This window comes from Prionailurus viverrinus, chromosome A3 (genome assembly GCF_022837055.1).
Source record: "Prionailurus viverrinus isolate Anna chromosome A3, UM_Priviv_1.0, whole genome shotgun sequence".
Classification (NCBI taxonomy): Eukaryota; Metazoa; Chordata; class Mammalia; order Carnivora; family Felidae; genus Prionailurus; species Prionailurus viverrinus.
In genome coordinates, this window is record NC_062563.1 from 102,259,438 (window position 1) to 102,279,783 (window position 20,346).

General features: G+C 44.1%; 1 protein-coding gene and 1 pseudogene across 1 annotated transcript in view; one reads left to right on the forward strand and one right to left on the reverse strand.

Moving 5' to 3' along the window:
• Positions 1-20,346, forward strand: part of TEX37 (testis expressed 37) — a 65,386-nt gene that overhangs the window by 12,357 nt on the left and 32,683 nt on the right. Inside the window, exons 2-3 of the mRNA XM_047851245.1 lie at positions 1,071-1,132; positions 6,561-6,701. Coding sequence (XP_047707201.1) covers positions 6,649-6,701 — 53 coding nt within the window. The 5' untranslated portion in view covers positions 1,071-1,132; positions 6,561-6,648. The remainder of the gene's footprint in view (positions 1-1,070; positions 1,133-6,560; positions 6,702-20,346) is intronic.
• Positions 16,057-16,174, reverse strand: LOC125163195 (uncharacterized; annotated as a pseudogene).

Consider the following 20,346-nt stretch of genomic DNA (forward strand, 5'->3'; position numbering starts at 1 on the left):
GCGATGATGATGAAGAAGGAGAAGGAGAAGAACCACCTATGGCTTGAACCTTGAACCTATGGCTGCTCCCTTAGTCTAGATCTTCTTGAGTTGACCCCACCCAGTCAAGGCTGAGATTGGAGAAGCTGGACTGACCTAATTTTCCAACCAGTGCTTCTGAGTCCTGTGTCAGAGTCACCCAGAGAGCACATTCCTTGACTCTGCCCACATGGAGTCTGAACCCTTAGAGTGGGATGCCTGCAGGCTGTATACTTTTTAATCTCCCCCTCACCCCCACAATGATCCTGACATTTGAGTTTGGGAGCATAATTACCTATTCAAAACTTTAAAAATGAGGAAAAGTGCTGCTTTGTAGATACACATAAGTGATAAAGAAGTGATTCGCAAGTTGGAGAGATCAGTGAGAGGTATCCGAATCAATCAAAGTCTTCCTCAAATAGTAGGACTCCTGCTCTTGTCTCATTTGGAGGTGACATGGAGAAGCCATGGCTACCATGTATGTGCCTGTAGCGTCCGTCAGAAGCAGAGAGGCAGTGGGAGACGGTTGAGAGCCATGCTAAGGAGCAAAGAGTATACAAGTGGTGGGAAAGTCAAGGAGCACTTCATATGAATGCATTAATATGTATTTGGGGGAAAAAAGATGGTTTGAGGGGAAAGGAAATCTTAGATGGAGATTTGGGAGGTGAAAATGGAGTGAACTTGAATTGAGGGAGCGCATGTCATTGTGGGGCACTAGTTAGATTGGTCCTTCTAAAGCAGAGCCTCTGAGGAACCTGTGATGGAAGGTCTCAGAAGTATTTCTGGCAATCAAGCAGAATGTTCCAGTTCTCTGGTTTCTGAAGACAGAGAGACCTGGGCTCCGGACTCAGCTTTGGTGCATATTAAACTCAGGGAATAGTACCCCCAGCTAAAAGCCACTTGCATCTACTTGATTTTCTCATGTATGAGGTATAGATGGCTATAACCTAAATTGTTCGAAGGGTTACATGTGATAACGTGTGTAAAGCACTAAGCATTCAGTAAATAATAGTGTTTATTGTCTGAATGCCTATTTTTTATTTTCTGAACAGATAAACTTGGGAATGGAGTAGACTGCCTTTGATCGTGGATGAGTCACAGATGAGAACACAAGGTAAAGATTAATGGACACCTTCCTGCTTAGAAAAAATAAAATAAAATACATGATTTGCCTGAGAGCATTGTTTGGACCGATCTTCTTAGGTGAGAAAGCATTTGGCAAATGAAACACTAGACATTTCAACGTTTATTTATTTTTGGGACAGAGAGAGACAGAGCATGAACGAGGGAGGGGCAGAGAGAGAGGGAGACACAGAATCGGAAACAGGCTCCAGGCTCTGAGCCATCAGCCCAGAGCCTGACGCGGGGCTCGAACTCCGGGACCGCGAGATCGTGACCTGGCTGAAGTCGGACGCTTAACCGACTGCGCCACCCAGGCGCCCCTATTTTTGAGGGAAAGAGAGAGTGGGAGAGGCAGAGAGAAAGGGAGGCAGAGGATCTGAAGCAGGCTGCCAGCGAAGAGCCCAATGTGGGTCTCGAACTCATGAACGATTAGATCATGACCTGAGCCAAAGTCAGGCTCTCAACCAACTGAGCCACCCAGGCACCCCACTCAAAGCTTTTTATATTCAAAAATCCGCTGTAATTTATTTGAATGAGAGCTGAGGATTCAACTTTCTTTTTTCTAGAAGGCCACCTGGGGTCCTAACATCATTTATTGAATAGTCCCCTTAATTTATTGGGTTTGTAGATAATATAAACCAATTTGATGTTGAGTTCTGAGATGAAAGAGTCCTTGGTATTCATTAATATTGACCCTGAGTCATCAACAAAAGATTAAATCATGTTGTATAGTCTCTAAGAGGCAAGGGGAGTGAATGATTCATATGGAATAATTTTAAGCACTCGTGTTAACACTTTTTGTTTTGTTGCTTAGAGGCCATAATTTCAAAAGTTTGCATCTTATCTCCCCCTAGCCAAGATAAATTTCTTGGTAACTAAAACTAAAATAAATATGAAAATGTCAGAGAAAGCCTGTTTGTAGTGACAGGTCAGTGGCTGGTCAAATGTTGTTCACGTCCAGGATCAGCTGGCTAGTTATTCGCACCCCTGCATTTATCCTAGATCAGAAACCCTGAGAATGTAAAGCATTGTTTTATTTGGAATTCAATGATTAGTTCTGAAACTCTGGGTCAGAAGAAGCCTCATGCTAATTAACAAGCCCATCAGCAGCATGAGAGACTGTTTCCTCACATCCTTATTCAAGATTCAATATAACCAAAGTTTACTAATCTCATAGACAAAAAAATATCTCCTTTCTCATTTCCACATTCACTTCTTTAATTATGAGTGATTTTGGCCATCTTTTCGTATGTGCGTTCTTCTTCTGTGAACAATGTTCTTGGCAAATTTTGTTGGACTGTTTGACTTTTTGTTATCCATCTAATAGAATCTTTGCATTAACCCTGTCAGGGAGAAATCACAGCCTCTCTAAGCCTGTTTTCTGGCCAGGAGATTGAAAGCAGTAATGTTAATGTTAAGGATAACCGTCGGGACGCCTGAGTGGTCCACTTGGTTGAGCGTCTGACTTTGGCTCAGGTCATGATATCGCGGTCTGTGAGTTCAAGCCCCGCGTTGGGCTCTGTGCTGACAGCTCAGAGCCCGGAGCCTGCTTTGGATTCTGTGTCTCCCTCTCTCTCTCTGCCCCTCCCCCATTCGTGCTCTGTCTCTCTCTTTCTCTGTCAAAAATAAATAAACATTAAAAAAAATAATAAAAAAATTTTAAAAAAGGATAACAACTGTCAACTTCTACTGAGGACCTACTTCGGGTACTTCGCTCAGCATTAACTCATTTGAGAGCTCCTCGTCCATAAGTCACCTTTGCACCAATTAGACAAAGGCATCCCTACCTTTGTGCGGGCATAGCCTGCCCGACTGTTCAGAGCAATGCCGTCTCATCTAATTTTCATAAATAATCCTACGAAGAAGGTATTACTATCCTTATTTTAGGTCATTTCCCCCAAGCCGCTCGGCGAATCAGCGGTGAATTTGGAGCGCATGATTGGTCATTGTGCTGTATAGTGCCTGCTTCACATGGTTACAGTCAGTATTACTCAAGACAGTCTCATAAAGTACTCAACACAAGTGGTAAATAGTTACTAAAATATATGTAGTATTAGCCTGTGGTCTGTCGTGTGTTGCAAATATTGCTTTCCAATTTTGTCATTTGGCATTTAGTTTGGCTCGTGTTTGCTAACCAACAAAATTTTTCTATAATCAGATTTTATCTTTTCGATTGTGACTGTGTTCATGACTTCTGTTTTGGTTGGCATTATAAAGACAAAATAATTGCGTGAGATAACCACTCCCGTGTTCATGAGGGGACGGGCTAACTTAAAGAGAGCCCTAAATTGAAGACCACATTTGCCTGCTCGGCCACGGAACAGCCTTGATGTGGGATGTGCGCTTTGCAGCACAGGCCTCCCGGTGACCCGGCTGCTTTTTCTCTGTTGGAACAGAACACGGGAGGAGAGGGGGAGAGGAACTGGAAAACAAGCAATTTCCCTCAAAGGAAGGGACATTTGTTTCCACGTGAATCCCATTGGAACTTAATCAGGTGGACGCACTTGACTTTGAAAAAAGCTGGAAAATGTAGTCTCGGGCTGGGGGGGCTGTGCCCTGCGGAAACAAGTGATATGGTGGGCAGGGGCAGAGCTTGTGTACTAAAAGAGAGGAGAGCGTACCAGGGTACGAGGAGCACCCCTCCCCAAACCCTGCGGCCTCATATGTGAAAGTCCTCCCTTCCTGAACTAACTTCTGTGTAACTTTTGCTCAGCAAAGAACTTCAGGTCTTGTAGATGCAGTTCTTTTCTTTTCTCTACCCCCCCCCCCCCCGGCCTCTTTTTGTTGGGGATAATTACAAGAAGTAACTCAGAGTTAAGAGAAGAAATAATACTCCTTGCCTCCTGAGGGTCTTGGCAGATTCTCCTTCCTGGGTCTGGACCACTTTCCAGTCTTTCAGCCAGTTAATTGCTACCTGTTCTTCAGATGCCAGCTTCACCCTCAGAGAAAGGGCCCTAGCTCCTTCCCTCACCAAACAGACAAGGGCTTCTTCATAATCATCTCCTAGTATTTTTCATTCATAGCGCTTTTGCAGTTGGTAACTGGGGTGGGTTAGCGTGACTGTTTGCCTGACATCACGCTGGTGGCACTGGACTGTGGATTTCCAGGGGGCGGGGGCTCACCTCCAGGGACAGAGCCTAGCACTGGGCACAGAGTAGGTGTTCAATAAATGTTTGCCGGACGAATGAATGGGTGTTGAGAGTCAGGCAGCTGAGCTCTGAAAGAAAGGAAGGAGGCTGAGACAATAGCAGCTGATACCTTAGCACCTCCTGGGTGGCCTGTCTGAGGGGAGGGGCTGAACCCGGGGAAAGGGCGGGCAGCACCTGACAGGCCTGATGGACCCAGGTCCAGAAGCTGTCTATCGGCAGGGCTGGCAAGGGGAAAGCCCTTGCAGGGCAGAGGGGTACGGGTGGGAAATGCCTGCTCAACTCTGGTGCCACCATTGAGGCCTCTGATCCTTTAGAAGAGGCACCCACACCTACTAACTGGTGAATTGATGAAATGTTATGTGTTGGGATTTTCCTGCCTCTTCTGAGAAATAAAATTACTCGCTCCAGAACTTCATTCATTTTTCTGGAACGAAGCTAAATCCTCTGCCAGACACTTATTTGGACAACTTGCATTTCAGTCTACAAGTGACATTGACATTTAAGGCAAATCTGTGTCAGGAGTGGTGGTGAAACCAAAGTAATTAGGATTTCATCCTCTCCTATCGTTGGTGCACTTTTGGACGTTACTATTGACGTTTGACCGTGTCCTAATCAATAAGGTAGATAGCATATTGACCATCAAATTAAACCGCAGAGATACTGTTTCATTTTGGGCAGGCGTGGGCTACATCATCTATATCGCATTCATCTACCTATCTCTCTTTTTTTGTAACCTCGGTTCCTCAAAGTTTCTGCCTCTTTTGTGGGAATGGTAAGTCAACTAGAAGCAAAGATAAGAGAAACAAAACACTTTGGAAAGCATACAGAAAAGGCAGTTGACATGAAGTCACTTATAGGATGGAACCTCAGGGCGGTTGCAGAAATGCACCTTGGGTCAACTTTTCTTTCTTTTCTTTAAATTTTTAATGTTTATTTTTGAGAGAGAGAGAGCGTGCGAGTAGAGGAAGGGAGGAGAGAGAGGGAGACACAGAATCCAAAGCAGGCTCCAGGCTCTGAGTTGTCAGCCCAGAGCCCGATGCGGGGCTTGAACTCATGAACTGTGAGATCATGACCTGAGCTGAAGTCAGACGCTTAGCTGACTGAGCCACCCAGCTGCCCCATCAACTTTTCTTTTTTAAATTCCTCATTTGATTTCATGTCCCAGTGCACATGGAAATGACAGCTGCCAAGAGAGGTACAATGTTGGAAAAGATTCGGGGAGAATCAAAGGGCCTGGGGTTGTACTCTGGGAGTCTCTTGGGCTTCTCTTTCGTGGTCTTACTGTCATCTGTCATTATCACCCAGGAGGGTGAGTAGCCATAGTAACCGCTGGTGAAAATGCCACCCAGCGTCTTCACCTCTGGGACTGTATGTACCTATTCTTTTTTTTTCTTTTTTAATTTGTTTTTTTAGTGTTTATTTTTGAGAGACAGAGACAGAATGCGAGTGGGTTAGGTGCAGAGAGAGAGGGAGACACAGAATCTGAAGCAGGCTCCAGGCTCCGAGCTGTCAGCACAGAGCCCGACGTGGGGCTCGAACTCACAATCTATGAGATCATGACCTGAGCCGAAGTCGGTCGCTCAACCGGCTGAGCCACCCAGGCGCCCCTGTATCTACCTATTCTTGACCAGTGAAGAACCTTTGCATTTGTTCCATTTGGAATAGGAAAGCACTCCACAATAGACCATCTTCCTTCTTGCTGCTTAGGTTTTCTCCCGTCCGATGATTTCAGCTTCAGGGAGGTGAGAGAACAGAAGAGCCAGAGCGGGTGGGTCAGGAGCTCCTCCAACCCTCAGTCCGTTCCATCGCGTAATCCAGGCACCGTTGGCTCTTGCAAAAATTATTACAAGAGTAAAATGTGATTCTAACTTTCCCTTATGAACACCTGTGCTAGATTTTACTGCCTGGATAATCAGTCCATTTTTACTGTTGACATTATTTCCGGAGAGTCCTTGGAGGAAAACCATTTGAAAATAAGGCTGGTAACCTCAGCCTGATGCATCTGATGACGCTTTTGTTCTCTCCGTTGAGTCACGTCTGACAGAGCATTCGAATTGCAGCTGCTTGAAAATAGGCAGTGTGCCTGCTTCCGAGCCTGTGACAACGCGTCTCGGTGTCACTGTGTTTTCTAGTCTTGTGTGGCAAGAGGGGTAGATCTGAAAAAGAGAAGTAATTCCAAGTTTAGAGAAAGTGGTGGGGCAAAGCAGAAGGACCACGGCTAGAAGCACCGGCCTCAGATGGTTTATTTACACACCAAAGCCGTCTTTCCAGGGGCAGCGTTCCGCATTTCCAGAAGAAACTCAGATCAGAGGCTTGGCTGGATCGCGCCTCCAGACTTGAAGGAACAGGAGCTGACGCTATGCTCTTCACACTGCGCAGAGGAACCTGGCCTGGGCCCAAGGCCTTTGTCAGGTGCGCTTTCTCTATTGTTCCCCAAATGGCGAGGGATTAAGATGAGGGGGTTGGAGTGGCAATTTTTTTCTGACTCTTCCTAAGCCAGAAGAGACACTTTTCTTAGAGAGCTGTGGGAAGGAATGCAGACTGCTGAGTGCTTTGGGGAGCTTGTTTCCAAACACCTGGGGTGTGTGTGTAATCCGCACTTGAAAACAGCTGACTTCTGCTTCCTCCAAGCCACCTCCCTCCCCTCCCTTCCCTTCACCACTGCTCTTCCTCCAGCCTCCAAAGCCCCGCTCTTTGAGTCTTAGGACTAGAAGGAGCCCCACCGCTCACAGCTACAAGTGGGGTGCGACCTCCTTTATTTAGGCGAACCGGCTAGCTTTGCCGCCCTCCATCCCAACCACTGAGGTTGCAAGTAAGGGAGAGAGTTGGATTTTCAAAATGATCTGTGCCTGGCTCTGAGCCTCTCATGCAAATGTGCGCCGCAGGCTTTTGGGAGGTTAGGACACCTCTGGTGTTGGTATGGTTGATTATTCATCAGCACCTTTGAGCCCTCAGAGAAAGGCCCGATAGAAATACAGAGAACAGAAGGTGGCTCCTCGAACTGCACCTGGCCCCACTTTATTGGTCAACTTACTCCCTCAGAAGTCCTGAGAGCCAGAATAGAAATTACCATATTGCACAAGATTCTTTTTTTTTTTTTAAAGATTTTAATTTTAAGTGATCTCTACACCCACTGTGGGGCTCGAACCCACGACCCCCAGACCAAGAGTTGCATGTTCCACTGACTGAGCCAGCTGGGTGCTCCTACACAAGCATCATTTTAAATTTATTATTTTCTTTTATTTTTAATATATACTTTTAAAGTTTATATGTTTATCCTGAGAGAGAGAGGGAGAGGGAGAACGAGTGGGGGAAGGGCAGAGAGTGGGGGACAGAGGATCCAAAGTGGGCTCTGTGCTGACAGCAGACAGCCTGATGCAGGGCTTGAACTCACGAACCATGCATGAGATCGTGACCTGAGCCGAAGTCGGATGCTTAACCGACTGAGCCACCCAGGCGCCCCTAAATTTTTAAATTTAGGGAATTTTCCCCTCTCAATTTGGGTTTGGTGGCTAGGTACTCAAATAAATCTCCTGTACAGCTGACTTGTCTGTAAGCCCTAAGAAATAATAGCTGCCAACCTCGCTGCTCAGAGATTTAAAGCTGCCTGAAAAGGTTTTTTTAAACTTCTCAGAAACAAAACTGGTTCTGTGAGTAGCATGTAAAGGATTAGAATCAGTCCCGCTTCCGAGAGAAGTAAATCAAGCAGGACACCGGACTGGTCAGCTGCACTCTGTCCACAGTGTGCAAAAAAACAATTAAAAATTGTTTAATGCTCCTCACCCAGCTCTGGAGTCCCAGCCCGTGTGGCACCGGTGATCACCTGTGGGGACCCCTTCTCTCCGTGATCAGCATGTTCACGGAGGGCGAGGGCTGTGGCTGCTGTGTCCCCTGCTCCAACGTGGAGTCTAACACACTGACAGCTTGCTGACTAAATGCTTGCTGGTGCGTCTTGTTATTAATCGGTGAGAGGGTCTGACAACGCCGTACCTCCGCAAGTGTGTTCGTTTAGCTTCTTAAAAATCTGCTGCTGTGAAAGGTAAGCTGTGTTTATTTCGAATCTCAAGCTTACCCCTGAAGGAGTCTGTAACTGATGACGGCACTGAAGGCTGTAACTTACTTTTGTTCTGCTGTTTCCACCTACGAAATACGCAGGATGGCTGATCTGATGATGGCCTCTTCTGTGGCAGGTTGTGGGCTTTCTGTAGGAAATGGGCGTGTTCAGATGGTGCGGGAAAATTGCATATTCTCGACCATTCCTACACTCTTGCATCTATAAATCCAGTGTCTCTTTGCCATAAAGATTTTATATAAAATGGGGAGTATCGAAACCATTTTTCTGTTCATATCAGTCCAGGTTTGCATTTTATCTATTTATTTTTTTATTATTATCTTTTAGTAATCTTTACACCCAACGTGGGGCTTGAACTTACGACACCAAAATCAAGAGTCACATGCTCTTCTGACTGAGCCAGCCAGACGCCCCTCTCGGTTGGCATTTTAAAACAGATTTCTAAATACATACTTTCAATAAAAATAAAAGCTCTACTCAGTTAAGTCACTACTTTGTATTATATTCCAGTGCATAAATAAGATTAATCCTAGACAGTAAGTCTTAAAATGCTTAGGAAGAAACAATTGAAGTGTAAATAATGTAGGACTTTGCCCCGGTTTGTGTTTGGAGCCCCGAGATCCTAGGAACGGGATGCGGTAGGGTTACAGGATTCAAATCTAATTATTAATTGAGTTGGAAAAATAACTACTTGGAAAGAGAAAATGTCATTGCTGGAAAAAAATAACATGCTATCCAGCGGTTCTCTCTTACCAAGCAGATATATTAAGAGTACAGCTGCCCCTTGAACGACATGGGTTTGAACTACACACATCCACTTACATGTGGATTTTCCCAGTAAATACAGTACAGTGCTGTAAAATGTATTTTCTCTTTCTTATAATTTCCTTAATAACATTTTCTTCTCTGTAGCTTACTTTATTATAAGAATACAGCATATAATACAGATAGCATACAAAATATGTGTTGACTGTTCGTGTTATTGGTAATAGTCAACAGTAGGCTATTAGTACTTTACAAGAGGCTATTAGTTGTTAAGCTTTGGGGGAGTCCAAAGTTACTCATGGATGGGAATGCAAACTGGTGCAGCCACTCTGGAGAACAGTATGGAGGTTCCTCAAAAAGTTAAAAATAGGGGCGCCTGGGTGGCGCAGTCGGTTAAGCGTCCGACTTCAGCCAGGTCACGATCTCTCGGTCCGTGAGTTCGAGCCCCGCGTCGGGCTCTGGGCTGATGGCTTGGAGCCTGGAGCCTGTTTCCGATTCTGTGTCTCCCTCTCTCTCTGCCCCCCCCCCCCCGTTCATGCTCTGTCTCTCTCTGTCCCAAAAATAAATAAACGTTGAAAAAAAAATTTTTTTTTTTAATTAAAAAAAAAAGTTAAAAATAGAACTACCCTATGACCCAGGAATTGCACTACTAGGTATTTATCCAAGGGATACAGGAGTGCTGATTCGAAGGGGCACATGCACCCTGATGTTCATAGCAGCACTATCGACAATAGCTGAAGTATGGAAAGAGCCCAAATGTCCATCAACAGATGAATGACTAAAGAAGATGTGCCATATATATATACACATATATATATACATATGTGTATGTATATATACATGTGCATGTATATATGTATGTATATATGTATATATACATATATGTATACACGTGTATACATACATATGTATGTACACACATGTGTATATGTACGTATATGTGCACATATATGTATATACATGTATATGTATATATACGTGTGTGTGTGTGTGTGTGTGTGTGTGTGTGTGTGTATATACACAATAAATGACCCGCCAGGCACACTATCACAGAATTTTAGTGTTAGGAATGGAGAGAATATTCTGAAAGATGATAGAGTAAAAGTTAGAAGTCACACACACAGGATTCCATAAGATTGCAGTAATAACTGGTCAATAGGGGAAGATACATGGAAGTGTCTTCAAAATTCAGAAGGATGTGATGTGGATGGAGCGAGAATGTATTATGCTGAGAGAAATAAGTCAGTTAGAGAGAGACAAATACCATATGATTTCACTCATATGCAGAATTGAAGAAACAAAACAAATGAACATATGGTCAGTTGGGGGGCGGGGGAGAGAAGAGAGGGAAACAAGCCACAAGAGACTCTTAATCATAGAGAACAAACTGAGGGTTGATGGAGGGAGGTGGGTGGGAGATGGGCTAGATGGGTGATGGATCCTGAGAAGGGCACTTGTGATGAGCACTGGGGGTTGTATGTAAGTGATGAATCACTGAATCCTGCTCCTGAAACCAACATTGCACTGTGTGTGAACCAAAATTTAAACTCAAAAAGGAAAAAAATAAATTGGTACATTTGTACTGGAAAATGTTATGACTATACCTAGCAATATCTTCATAGCTCTCGTCCTGGAATCCCACTTATGTTCCTAGTGAATAATTTAGCAGAAGCAAAAATAAATGAGTAAGTAAGTAAACACATAAAGAGCCATGTTTTTGAAAAAAAAACTTCAAAGGGATAACAAAAAAAGGAGAAACAACACAAGAACCCATTAGCTGATGAATGGATAAATAGAAGTGGTATAGCAATGCAAGGGACCTTGTCTGGCAGTAAAAAGGAATGAAACACTGTTACTTGCTACAACATGGATGACGTTGCAGGCATGATGCTCAGAGACTACATGTTGTAGGACTCCATTTATATGGGGGGAATGGGGAGTGACTGCTAATGGATACAGAGTTTCTTTGGGGGCAGCGAAATTGCTTTCCACTGGATTCTCAGGGCTAATCACTGTTCCAATTTGATGGTTTTATCATCATACTCATTTGATATACTCATTTGACCATTATCACTCGGTGGCTTTGCATGCTAACGTCTCTTCAAGAGTCATCAGACTAAATGGAAATGTCCTTTGGAATGGGTACACTTTATTAGTAGCTAACACATCAGTTAGTTAATCCTTTACTAGAGTTTAGCTGCCTGGGGGCATGTGAGAATCTCTCAGACCCAAGCTTGCCAGTCAGGGATGCTTGTACCTACCCACCTGTCCTTCAAAGACCAATGACGAGTGGTGGGAACGAGTCTTCTCAGGTGGCTGAGACATGAGGTGATGAGGAAAGCGCTCAGCTCTCCCTGCAGTGGAGACAACAAAGAGGAGAATCTTTCTTTTAGGTATCTGCACCTGCAAAGACATTTAAAGAATCGTTTGATTCATATATCTACCCATCATTCTGCTGGCCACCCCCTGGATGCAGGTACTGTGCCAGATGCAGGAGTAGAGAGACTAGAATAAGCTATCGCCTGCTCCCGGGAGCTCTTGATCTCTTGAGCAAAGTGTGGGGATGCTTGAGACATAGTTCCTGGTATTTCTGTTCCTCATATTTTTGCCAAACTTGGCCTATTCCTGTAAGAATAGATCGCCCTTCCTCACCTCTACCCCTTTGGTGTCATTAATTGAAAACTAAGTCAGCTTCTTGTTTCATAGTAAAATATGTGTCATGGAAGGATTACCTGGCTGTGACGCTGTGCCCCTCCGACTGTCTGGGGTGACCCGTCCCTGTAGGCTGGCTAAGTCTGCATCAGTCAAAAAATATCCATCAAGCTGCTTCTATGGAATAAGACTGACGAGGTCCCTTCACTCCGGCTGGGGGAGGAGGGAGGTGAAGTGAGGGCTACTTTGGATAGAATGAGCAAGGGCAGACAGACCTCTCTCAAGGATGAGCATGAAGACAGCCAGGCTATGAGCTGGAGAACAAGTATTTTCCACCACACCGCACCGGAGGCAGGCATTATCAGTCCAGCCTCACAAGGGAGGAGTCCCGCCCCCAGAAGATGAGGAGCTCATCTCGGGTCCTGCAGCCTTCAGCTGGCAAAATAGACATTCACCTCCTCTTTCTCCCCCTCCACGCTAGCCATTCTCTCTCCACCACCTCCCGTGTCAGCTGGAAGTGAAACAGCAGAGGGCCATGAAGTCGGATTGGGGAGGGAGAGAGAGCCAAGTTGAATGTTAAAGAACAAGAGGGAAGTGGGCGTGGCCCAGTGGAACAGGATGGGGTCATAAGCAGGGTTCCTCTTGCTTCTCTGCTGTTCTCTGGTCATTTTCCTTAGACACTGCACGTCTCCAAAGAATGGAGTCTTATTCTTGCCCCAAGAGAAAGCTTGAACAAAACACTGGACTGAGTTTTGAACATCAGAGAAGTGTGTGGGAATCTCCCCTGCCCAAGCTTGCCGGCCAAGAATGCTTGTATCTCCTTACCCGTCCTTCAAAGGCCAACGACAGGTGGTGGAAACTGGTCTGTTCAGGTGGCCGAGGAGAGGGCAGGGGGGCGGGGGGACACCCACCTCTCTCTGCACAGGAGGTAACAGATAGGATGGGTTCCCATGTTGTGCCTGCAAACATTAACGCACATTCATAAAAAACGGGGCTTTCACAAAGCATGAGGCCCCCAGTCTGTCATCAGCCAGGCTGGGAAACTGGGGTCCCACCTGAGCCATCCTTCTTCTTCAGGACACTTCACCAACCAGGCCTCTGAGAACCATAAATAAAGATCACTGCGAATGGCTTTTCTGTCTGACCCTTTAACCTGAAATAAAAATAAAGCTTGGAGAATGTAATCCTGACTCAAGTCTCCTTCGTGGGCTCCTCCTTCCCTTACCTGTTGACAGGTGCCTGCCAGACCTCACAGTTACCTTTGATTTAGCCGTAATGGCATCTCCACACTTAGCCGAGGTCTGCCCTGTAATCCTTCCCAAAGCTTAAGTCAATTTATATGGTAACCTGAGAGCCATTTCTTGCTTCCAGATGATGTCACTGTCTGTTAACACCTACTGGAATGATCACCATACTCATGCTCAGGGCAATGGAACAGATTACTCGCGAAGCCAGAGCTGGGCTAAAACAAATGTTCAACAAGTTTTCAAAATAGAAAAAGAAGCGTTATTCCCATAGGCCTTTTTGTAAACTCCTCCGATATCACAGTCCTTATTTGCAGAGAGCCAAGAATGGTTTTTCCGAATCAAAAATCTGCACCTGAGAAGTTGACGTGTGTTTACGGAGAAAAAGGTGGCAAATCTGAGACTGGAGCAGAAGAGCATAGACGTAAGGATCAAAACCTCCAGATGAATTTTAAACCATATATTTTGCTCCGTTTGAACCCTGAAATGAGTTTGCATCAATAAAAGTTAGCCCCAGCATTTGTTTGCTTGAGCACAGTTCTGGGTACAAAGGGGTCTTAAGTTTCTTTGTTCCCGACTTCTTTGGGGTCACGGAGTGAACAAGGTAACCGTGTCTTTGCGTTAACCAGCATCTGCTAACCACAGCAAAATTAGGACCGTTTTGTTACGGGACAGATGGACTATGTGGGTTAAGCGGTGGACAGAGAGCTGTGTTTGTGTGTGTTCACATTTCGCTTTGTTTTAAATGTATGGAAATGATTAAAATAAAGCGTCTTTGGCTTTAAATTTTATGAATAGGGGTGCCTGGGTGACTCAGTTGGTTAAGTGTCCAACTCCCTTGGCTCAGGCGATGATCTCCTAGTTTGTGAGTTCAAGCCCTGAGTTGGGCTCCACGTGACAGTTTACTAGACTCCATTTTACACAAAATTTTTGCATAAGCATCAGCCATCTTTTACTAACTTACTGTACCTCTTCTTACCAACCTCCAATTGAACTCAGATCCATTCTTCTAAAATCCCAGTTCCCAGGGGTGCTCGGGTGGCTCAATCAGCTAAGCATCTGACTCGATTTGGGCTCAGGTCATGATCTCATGGTTTGTGAGTTTGAACACCACATCAGGCTGTGCTGACAGTGCAGAGTCTGCTTGGAATTCTCTCTCTCTCTTCCTCTCTCTCTGCCTCTTCCCCGCTTTCTCTGCCTCAAATAAACAAACTTGAAAAAAAAAAAAAGTAAATTTTATGAATACGTCGGATGCCTGGGTGGCTCACTGGTTCAGCGTCTCACTCAATTTTGGCTCAGGTCATGATCCCAGGGATGTAGGATCAAGCCCTGCACTGGGTTCCACACCGAGCTTGGAGACTGCTGGAGATTCTCTCTCTCCCTCCCCTTCTGCCCCTCTCCCGTGCTTGCACGCTCTCTCTCTAAAACAAATAAAAGTTAAAAACCTTAAATGCTGTGAATATATCAATGTTCTCTTTCCCTACTGTATGATTTTCCTATTGCTGCTGTAGTAAGTTACTACAAACTTAGTGACTTAAAGCAATATAAATGTATAGTGCCAGGGATCAGAAATCTGAAGTTTTCAGAGGAGGATCTGTTTCCTTGCCTTCCCCAGCTTCTAGCGGTCACCTGCTTTCCTAGGCTTGTAGTCCCTTCCCTCTGTGTTCAAACATGTCACTCCAACCTCTGCTTCTGTCCTCGCTGCTTTTTCTGACTCTGACCCTCCAGCCTCCCTCTTAAAAGCACCTTTGTGATTCCATTGCACCCGCCCTGATAATCCAGGATAATCTCCCATCACGAGATCCTTAATTTCATCACACTCGCAAAGCCCCTTTTGCCATATAAAGTAGCATAGTCCCAAATCCCAGGGATTAGAACACCAGGCATCTTGAAAAGGCATTCTCCAGCCTACCGTACCCACTTTCACAAGTGTTTCCAAACGTGGGAGCTGGAAGTCCTTGCTGAGATGCAGATGAAGAGCCATTCGCACACCCAGAGTGTGCCCCTCACCGCAGCTCACTCCAGAGCTTTTGTGTCTGTCCCTGGACCCAAAGCCTTCTCCGCAAGGGGTCATGGCTTCTCTGCCTCTTGCTGCGAGGTGGCTGAAAGGGCATTGAACTTGGTGCGACTTTAAACAAGACTGTTTAACATCTCTGAGGGCAGTTTCATTGGGTGTAAAAGGGAAGAGGGAAATAACACACACTTCTCATGGCCCTCGAGGGGTGAATGAGGTCAGTGCTGGAAGCACTTCATAAACTGTAAAGACTTTGTAGGCATATCCTCCAGCAGGACTCATTTTAAGGTATAAATTATGTAGCCAAGAGATCGTTAGAGGAAGAAGAGACTTGAGATCCAGTGTTCCAAACCCTTGTGACAGATGTGACATCTGGGGCTCGTATGGCTTCACATGCCTGTCACGAAGCTCGTGACTGGGTAGGCCACGATTAGTTCCATGTTCTTTCCATTGTCAACCCAATGGAACGGTAACGTGTTCCACTCAGTACACGGTGGGCCATTCACTGGGCTTTTCTACTCAGGTTTATCCAGAGTCTCCCATCCACTGTCACCACTAATTCTCCAATCTATACCTCTCTTCTCTATGTCTCACACCTGATGTTTGTTCAGTCCTCTCTTTTCCAGCATCTCCTTCGACTGTTGCTGGGTTTTTTTTGTTTGTTTGTTTACTTACATTTGAAAGAGGCAGAGAGACCAGGAGCAGGGGAGGGAGGGAGGGAGACAGAAAGAGAGAGAGTCCCAAACAGGCTCTGTACTCAACACAGAGCCCAATGTGGGGCTCCATCCCATGAACCGTGGGATCATGACCTGAACAGAAATCAAGAGTCAAATCCTCAACTGACTGAGCCACCCAGGTGCCCTTTACTGTTTTAAACACTTACTGATTTCTTGTTTTTCAACATCTTCTAGTTTCTTCAATATAAGCTGAGGTCATTGACTCAGGTTATTTGATGGAATACGGGATGCTCAATTAAATTTTCATTTCAAATACATTTTTAGCGTAAGCATATCTCAAATATTTCATGGGACATGTCTATAGTAAATAACATTTCATTCTTTATCTGAAATTCAAATTCAGCTGGGTATCCTCTTTTTTAGTAACAAACTATAGACATGATCCCTGAAAGTATAGTCTTTATTCTGTAATTTTTTTTGAGACCTGTCTCCATTTCTAATAGAATTATTTTTTAAAAATTTTTAAACGTTTATTTTTGAGAGAGAGACAGAGCTTGAGCAGGGGAGGGGCAGAGAGAGAGGGAGACACGGAATCTGAAGACACAGAATCTCCAAGCTCTGAGCTTAGGGTACAGAGCCTGATGCAGGACTCGAACCCACAAACCATGATATTATAGCCTGAGCTGAAGTTGGATGCTTAACCAACTGAGCCACCCATGCGCCCCTCTACTAGAATTATTTAATGTTATAAATTTCTCCCTAAACTTCATCTGTATTACACAAATTTTGATGTTACCTTTCCATTTTCATTCAGTTATAAGATCCTTTTTAATTTCCCTTTATATTTCTTTTTGGGTTATTTAAAAGTATGTTACTTGGTTTTCAAATACTTGAAGACTTTCCAGAGATACTTGATTTTATTTCTAATTTAATTCTATTGTGGTCAGAGAACATGCTTTGTATGATTTTAATCCTTTTAAATTTATTGAAACTTGTTTATGGCCCAGAATGTAGTCCACCATGGCAAATGTTCCACGAACACTTGAATTTGAAAAGAATGTATATTTTGCCATTGATGGATAGAGAGTTCTAAAATGCCAATTCAGTCAAGTGATGGATCATTGACCAAGTCTTCTTACTGATTTTTCACTCTACTTGTTCTAAAATATTGATAGAGGCACATTTAAATCTCCAACTTCAGCTGTAGATTCATCTATTTCTCCTTATAGTTCTCTTGGTTTTTGTTTTTGTTTTGAAGCTCTGATATTCGATGCATAAACATTTAGGATTGTCCTGCCTTCTTGATGAATTGACCATTTCATCATTATAAAATGAGTCTCTTCCCTGGATTCTGAAATCTTCATTGTCTGATGTTAATACAACCATACCAACTTTTTCTTTTTTAGTGTTAGCATGGTATGTGTTTTTCCATACTTTCATTTTATTGTATATTTAAAATGCATTTCTTATAGGCAACATCTAGTTGCTTTTTATTCAATCTGATAGTTTCTGGCTTTTAATTGTGATGTTTAGGTGGTTTTCTTGTATTTACATGTCAGACATTTAAAGTAGCTCTTTTGCAGGGCGCCTGGGTGGCTCAGTCACCTAAGCATCGGACTTCAGCTCAGGTCATGATCTCATGGTTCTTGAGTCTGAACCTCGCATCGGGCTCTGTGCTGACAGCTTAGAGCCTGGAGCCTGCTTATGATTCTGTGTCTCCCTCTCACTCTGCTCCTCCCCCGCTTGCACTCTGTCTGTCTCTGTCTCTCTCAAAAATAAATAAACATTAATAAATAAATAAATAAAGTAGCTCTTTTGCTTGAAAGAAGGAATACCAGTATACACAGATTGAGCAGAAGCGCTGACCTTACGTGCTATAAAAAAATAAAATGTTTTCAAGAGCTACATTTCATTCGTGATGGATTTATTCACTTGCATTTGTGTTTAAATGTAAACCAATACAAAAATCATCAGGTTTTTAAATTTAGGTTCCTGGGTCCCACTCCCAAAGAGTGTGATCTGGGTCTGGGTCTGGTCCTGGAGCTTGTACCATAGGACACAAACCGCGCCGCTCTGCCATCACCATGGTAACCATGGTGTTACCATGGCTGGTAACACCGCCAGCGCAGGAAGTTCTCAGATCACAGCTGGAGGAACACTGTGTGCAAAGCAGCCAGGTCCACTGGATGTACCATCATCTGTTTTTCTTTTTCTTTTCTTTTTTTTTTTTTTTTTTAGGTTATCAAAAGTAGTAAACAAATATTTTGGGGTTTGCCCTCCCATTCCCAGCTGTGAGACAGCATGAGCCGATTACCATTTAAGTCAAGCCAATTTCCAGTGACATAAGTTGAGTCCTTTATTTTTTTTATTTTTTTATTTTTTTTTTTTAATTTTTTTTTTCAACGTTTATTTATTTTTGGGACAGAGAGAGACAGAGCATGAACGGGGGAGGGGCCGAGAGAGAGGGAGACACATAATCGGAAACAGGCTCCAGGCTCTGAGCCATCAGCCCAGAGCCCGACGCGGGGCTCAAACTCACAGACCGCGAGATCGTGACCTGGCTGAAGTCGGACGCTTAACCGACTGCGCCACCCAGGCACCCCAAGTTGAGTCCTTTAGGGAGGCAGATTTCTTCTTCAGGGCTAGATCGCCATCCTTTAGTACAACCTGTGTTACCAAGAAATGAAAGAGAAGAAAGCAGCTACTCAAATGAAATCTGAGTTTAATGAAGACAAAAGGTTTTGGTGATTTATTTAATTGCAACAATAAGAGCATATATGTCATGGAAAAGTGTCCTACATTTGCCAGTCATCTATTTTGAAACTTTCTGTTGTTGTTGTCGTCGTGATTGTTGTTGTTGTTGGTGGTGGTGGTGGTAGAGAAAAATCACACTCTGGAGTGTTCCTTCTCACCTCTCCCCTATCATGGCTCTTGCCCATTTTTCGGGACCAGCCCAAGCAAGTCCTTTTCTACAATTCTGCCTCTCAGACTCACTATAAAGCTAGAGTTGATTACGCAGGTTTGTCACTTGGTCAATTGATTTTCAGCCACCTTCTGGGCCCATGACGTCACAACAAACCAACTTTGGAAGCCAGATGTCAAATGAGGAGAAGAAATTTTAACCCGGGCCCATAAAGGAGAAAAAGTATTGGTTCCCTGGGTGCTGGGATGGGTGGGAAATCCCACCTGCCAGATCAGGTGCTGAGAAGGATTAACAGGTATGAGGAGAGAGTACCACCGAATGCAGAGCACTAGAGATTAAAAGAAATGTTTTTCCTTGTGCTAGTACCCATGTATGTAAATAAATTCAGTAAGTGTTTATTTAATATTCTAGCAGCAAAAAAAAAAAAAAAAAAAAAAATCATTTAGTATCTCCCATACCAGGAAATCTCTACTATAGTCTCAGACTCTTCGGCGCAGGAGGCAGGCACATGAGCAGACCATGCAGCGAAAATCTGGGGGAAACCAGAAGAGGCTTCTGAGGAAGGTGGCATAGGAGCTGGGTGGCCACCAAAGGAAGAATGGGCATTTCTAACGGGGATTTTTGTGGGGGCGGATGGAAGTGGCAGATGAGGTTGCAAAGGTTGGATTGGGACTCAACCAAAAAGGGCCTTAGATGTCAGAAGTTTAAAATTCATAAGAAGCCAGGATCTTTCAGGTTGACCGTGGGACCTCAGCTCATCCAGGGCCCACAGGGAACCGTGCAGAGACACAGACACAATATCTTGCATCGTGTAGCACTTAGATTTGCATTTGATTTTTGTTGTCATTGTTTTAATGCGTGTTGAGGTTTCTAGACCGTTTGACCAACGATGGGCAGTGATCCGTGCACAAACTGAGTGGTCCGAGAAGACAGATCGCTGAGAGAGGGGCTCTGTTTATCCACAAATACCTTGACAACTTGCAGTGATGGAAAAGGAGACACAGACAAAATGTCATGTGGAATAGGGCAACAGTCAGATTGGCAATGCTTCCCTTCCCTGTCTCAACTTTGTTCTTTCCCTGGCATTATTTCTGCAGCCTGGGATCGCTCATATTTCATGCGAATGACACCAATGCAGAGATCTTCTCAAAGTATTACTTTCAGCACGTGTTTATGTGCCATCGAATATAATCTAGGCAGTTTCAACTCTATGCAGGAACGAACACAGGAAGAGAAGTAGGGATATTGGAATTTCCAAACTGGATCCCTAAAATATGTGCCTCTCTGTGGCATCTCCCCAGCTGCCATCTAAAACCATGCCCGGCCCCTTTTTCATCCTCCTATAATTTCTTATGTCTCACAAATAATATAGCTGCTCAATAATCAATAGTAAAGGACTTCTTGTGGTGGTGGTTTGGATGTATACCTGATATTAGGATACTTCTCATAAAAATATAAAATAACAAAGACTATGAAAGAGAATATAGGCAGAATAGAGGCTTGCCTGTTTTAAATATCGGTTCAGATGATCAGTGAATTGTTTCTTCCATTATTATTGTTTTCTTTTTTCTTAAGTAAGCTCTACACCCAGTGTGAGGTTTGAATTCACGACCCCAAGATCAAGAGTCATGCATTCTACTAACTCAGTCAGCCGGGTGCCCCTGAACTGTTTTCTTTTAAGATAAAGTTTATAGGGGTGCCTGGGTGACT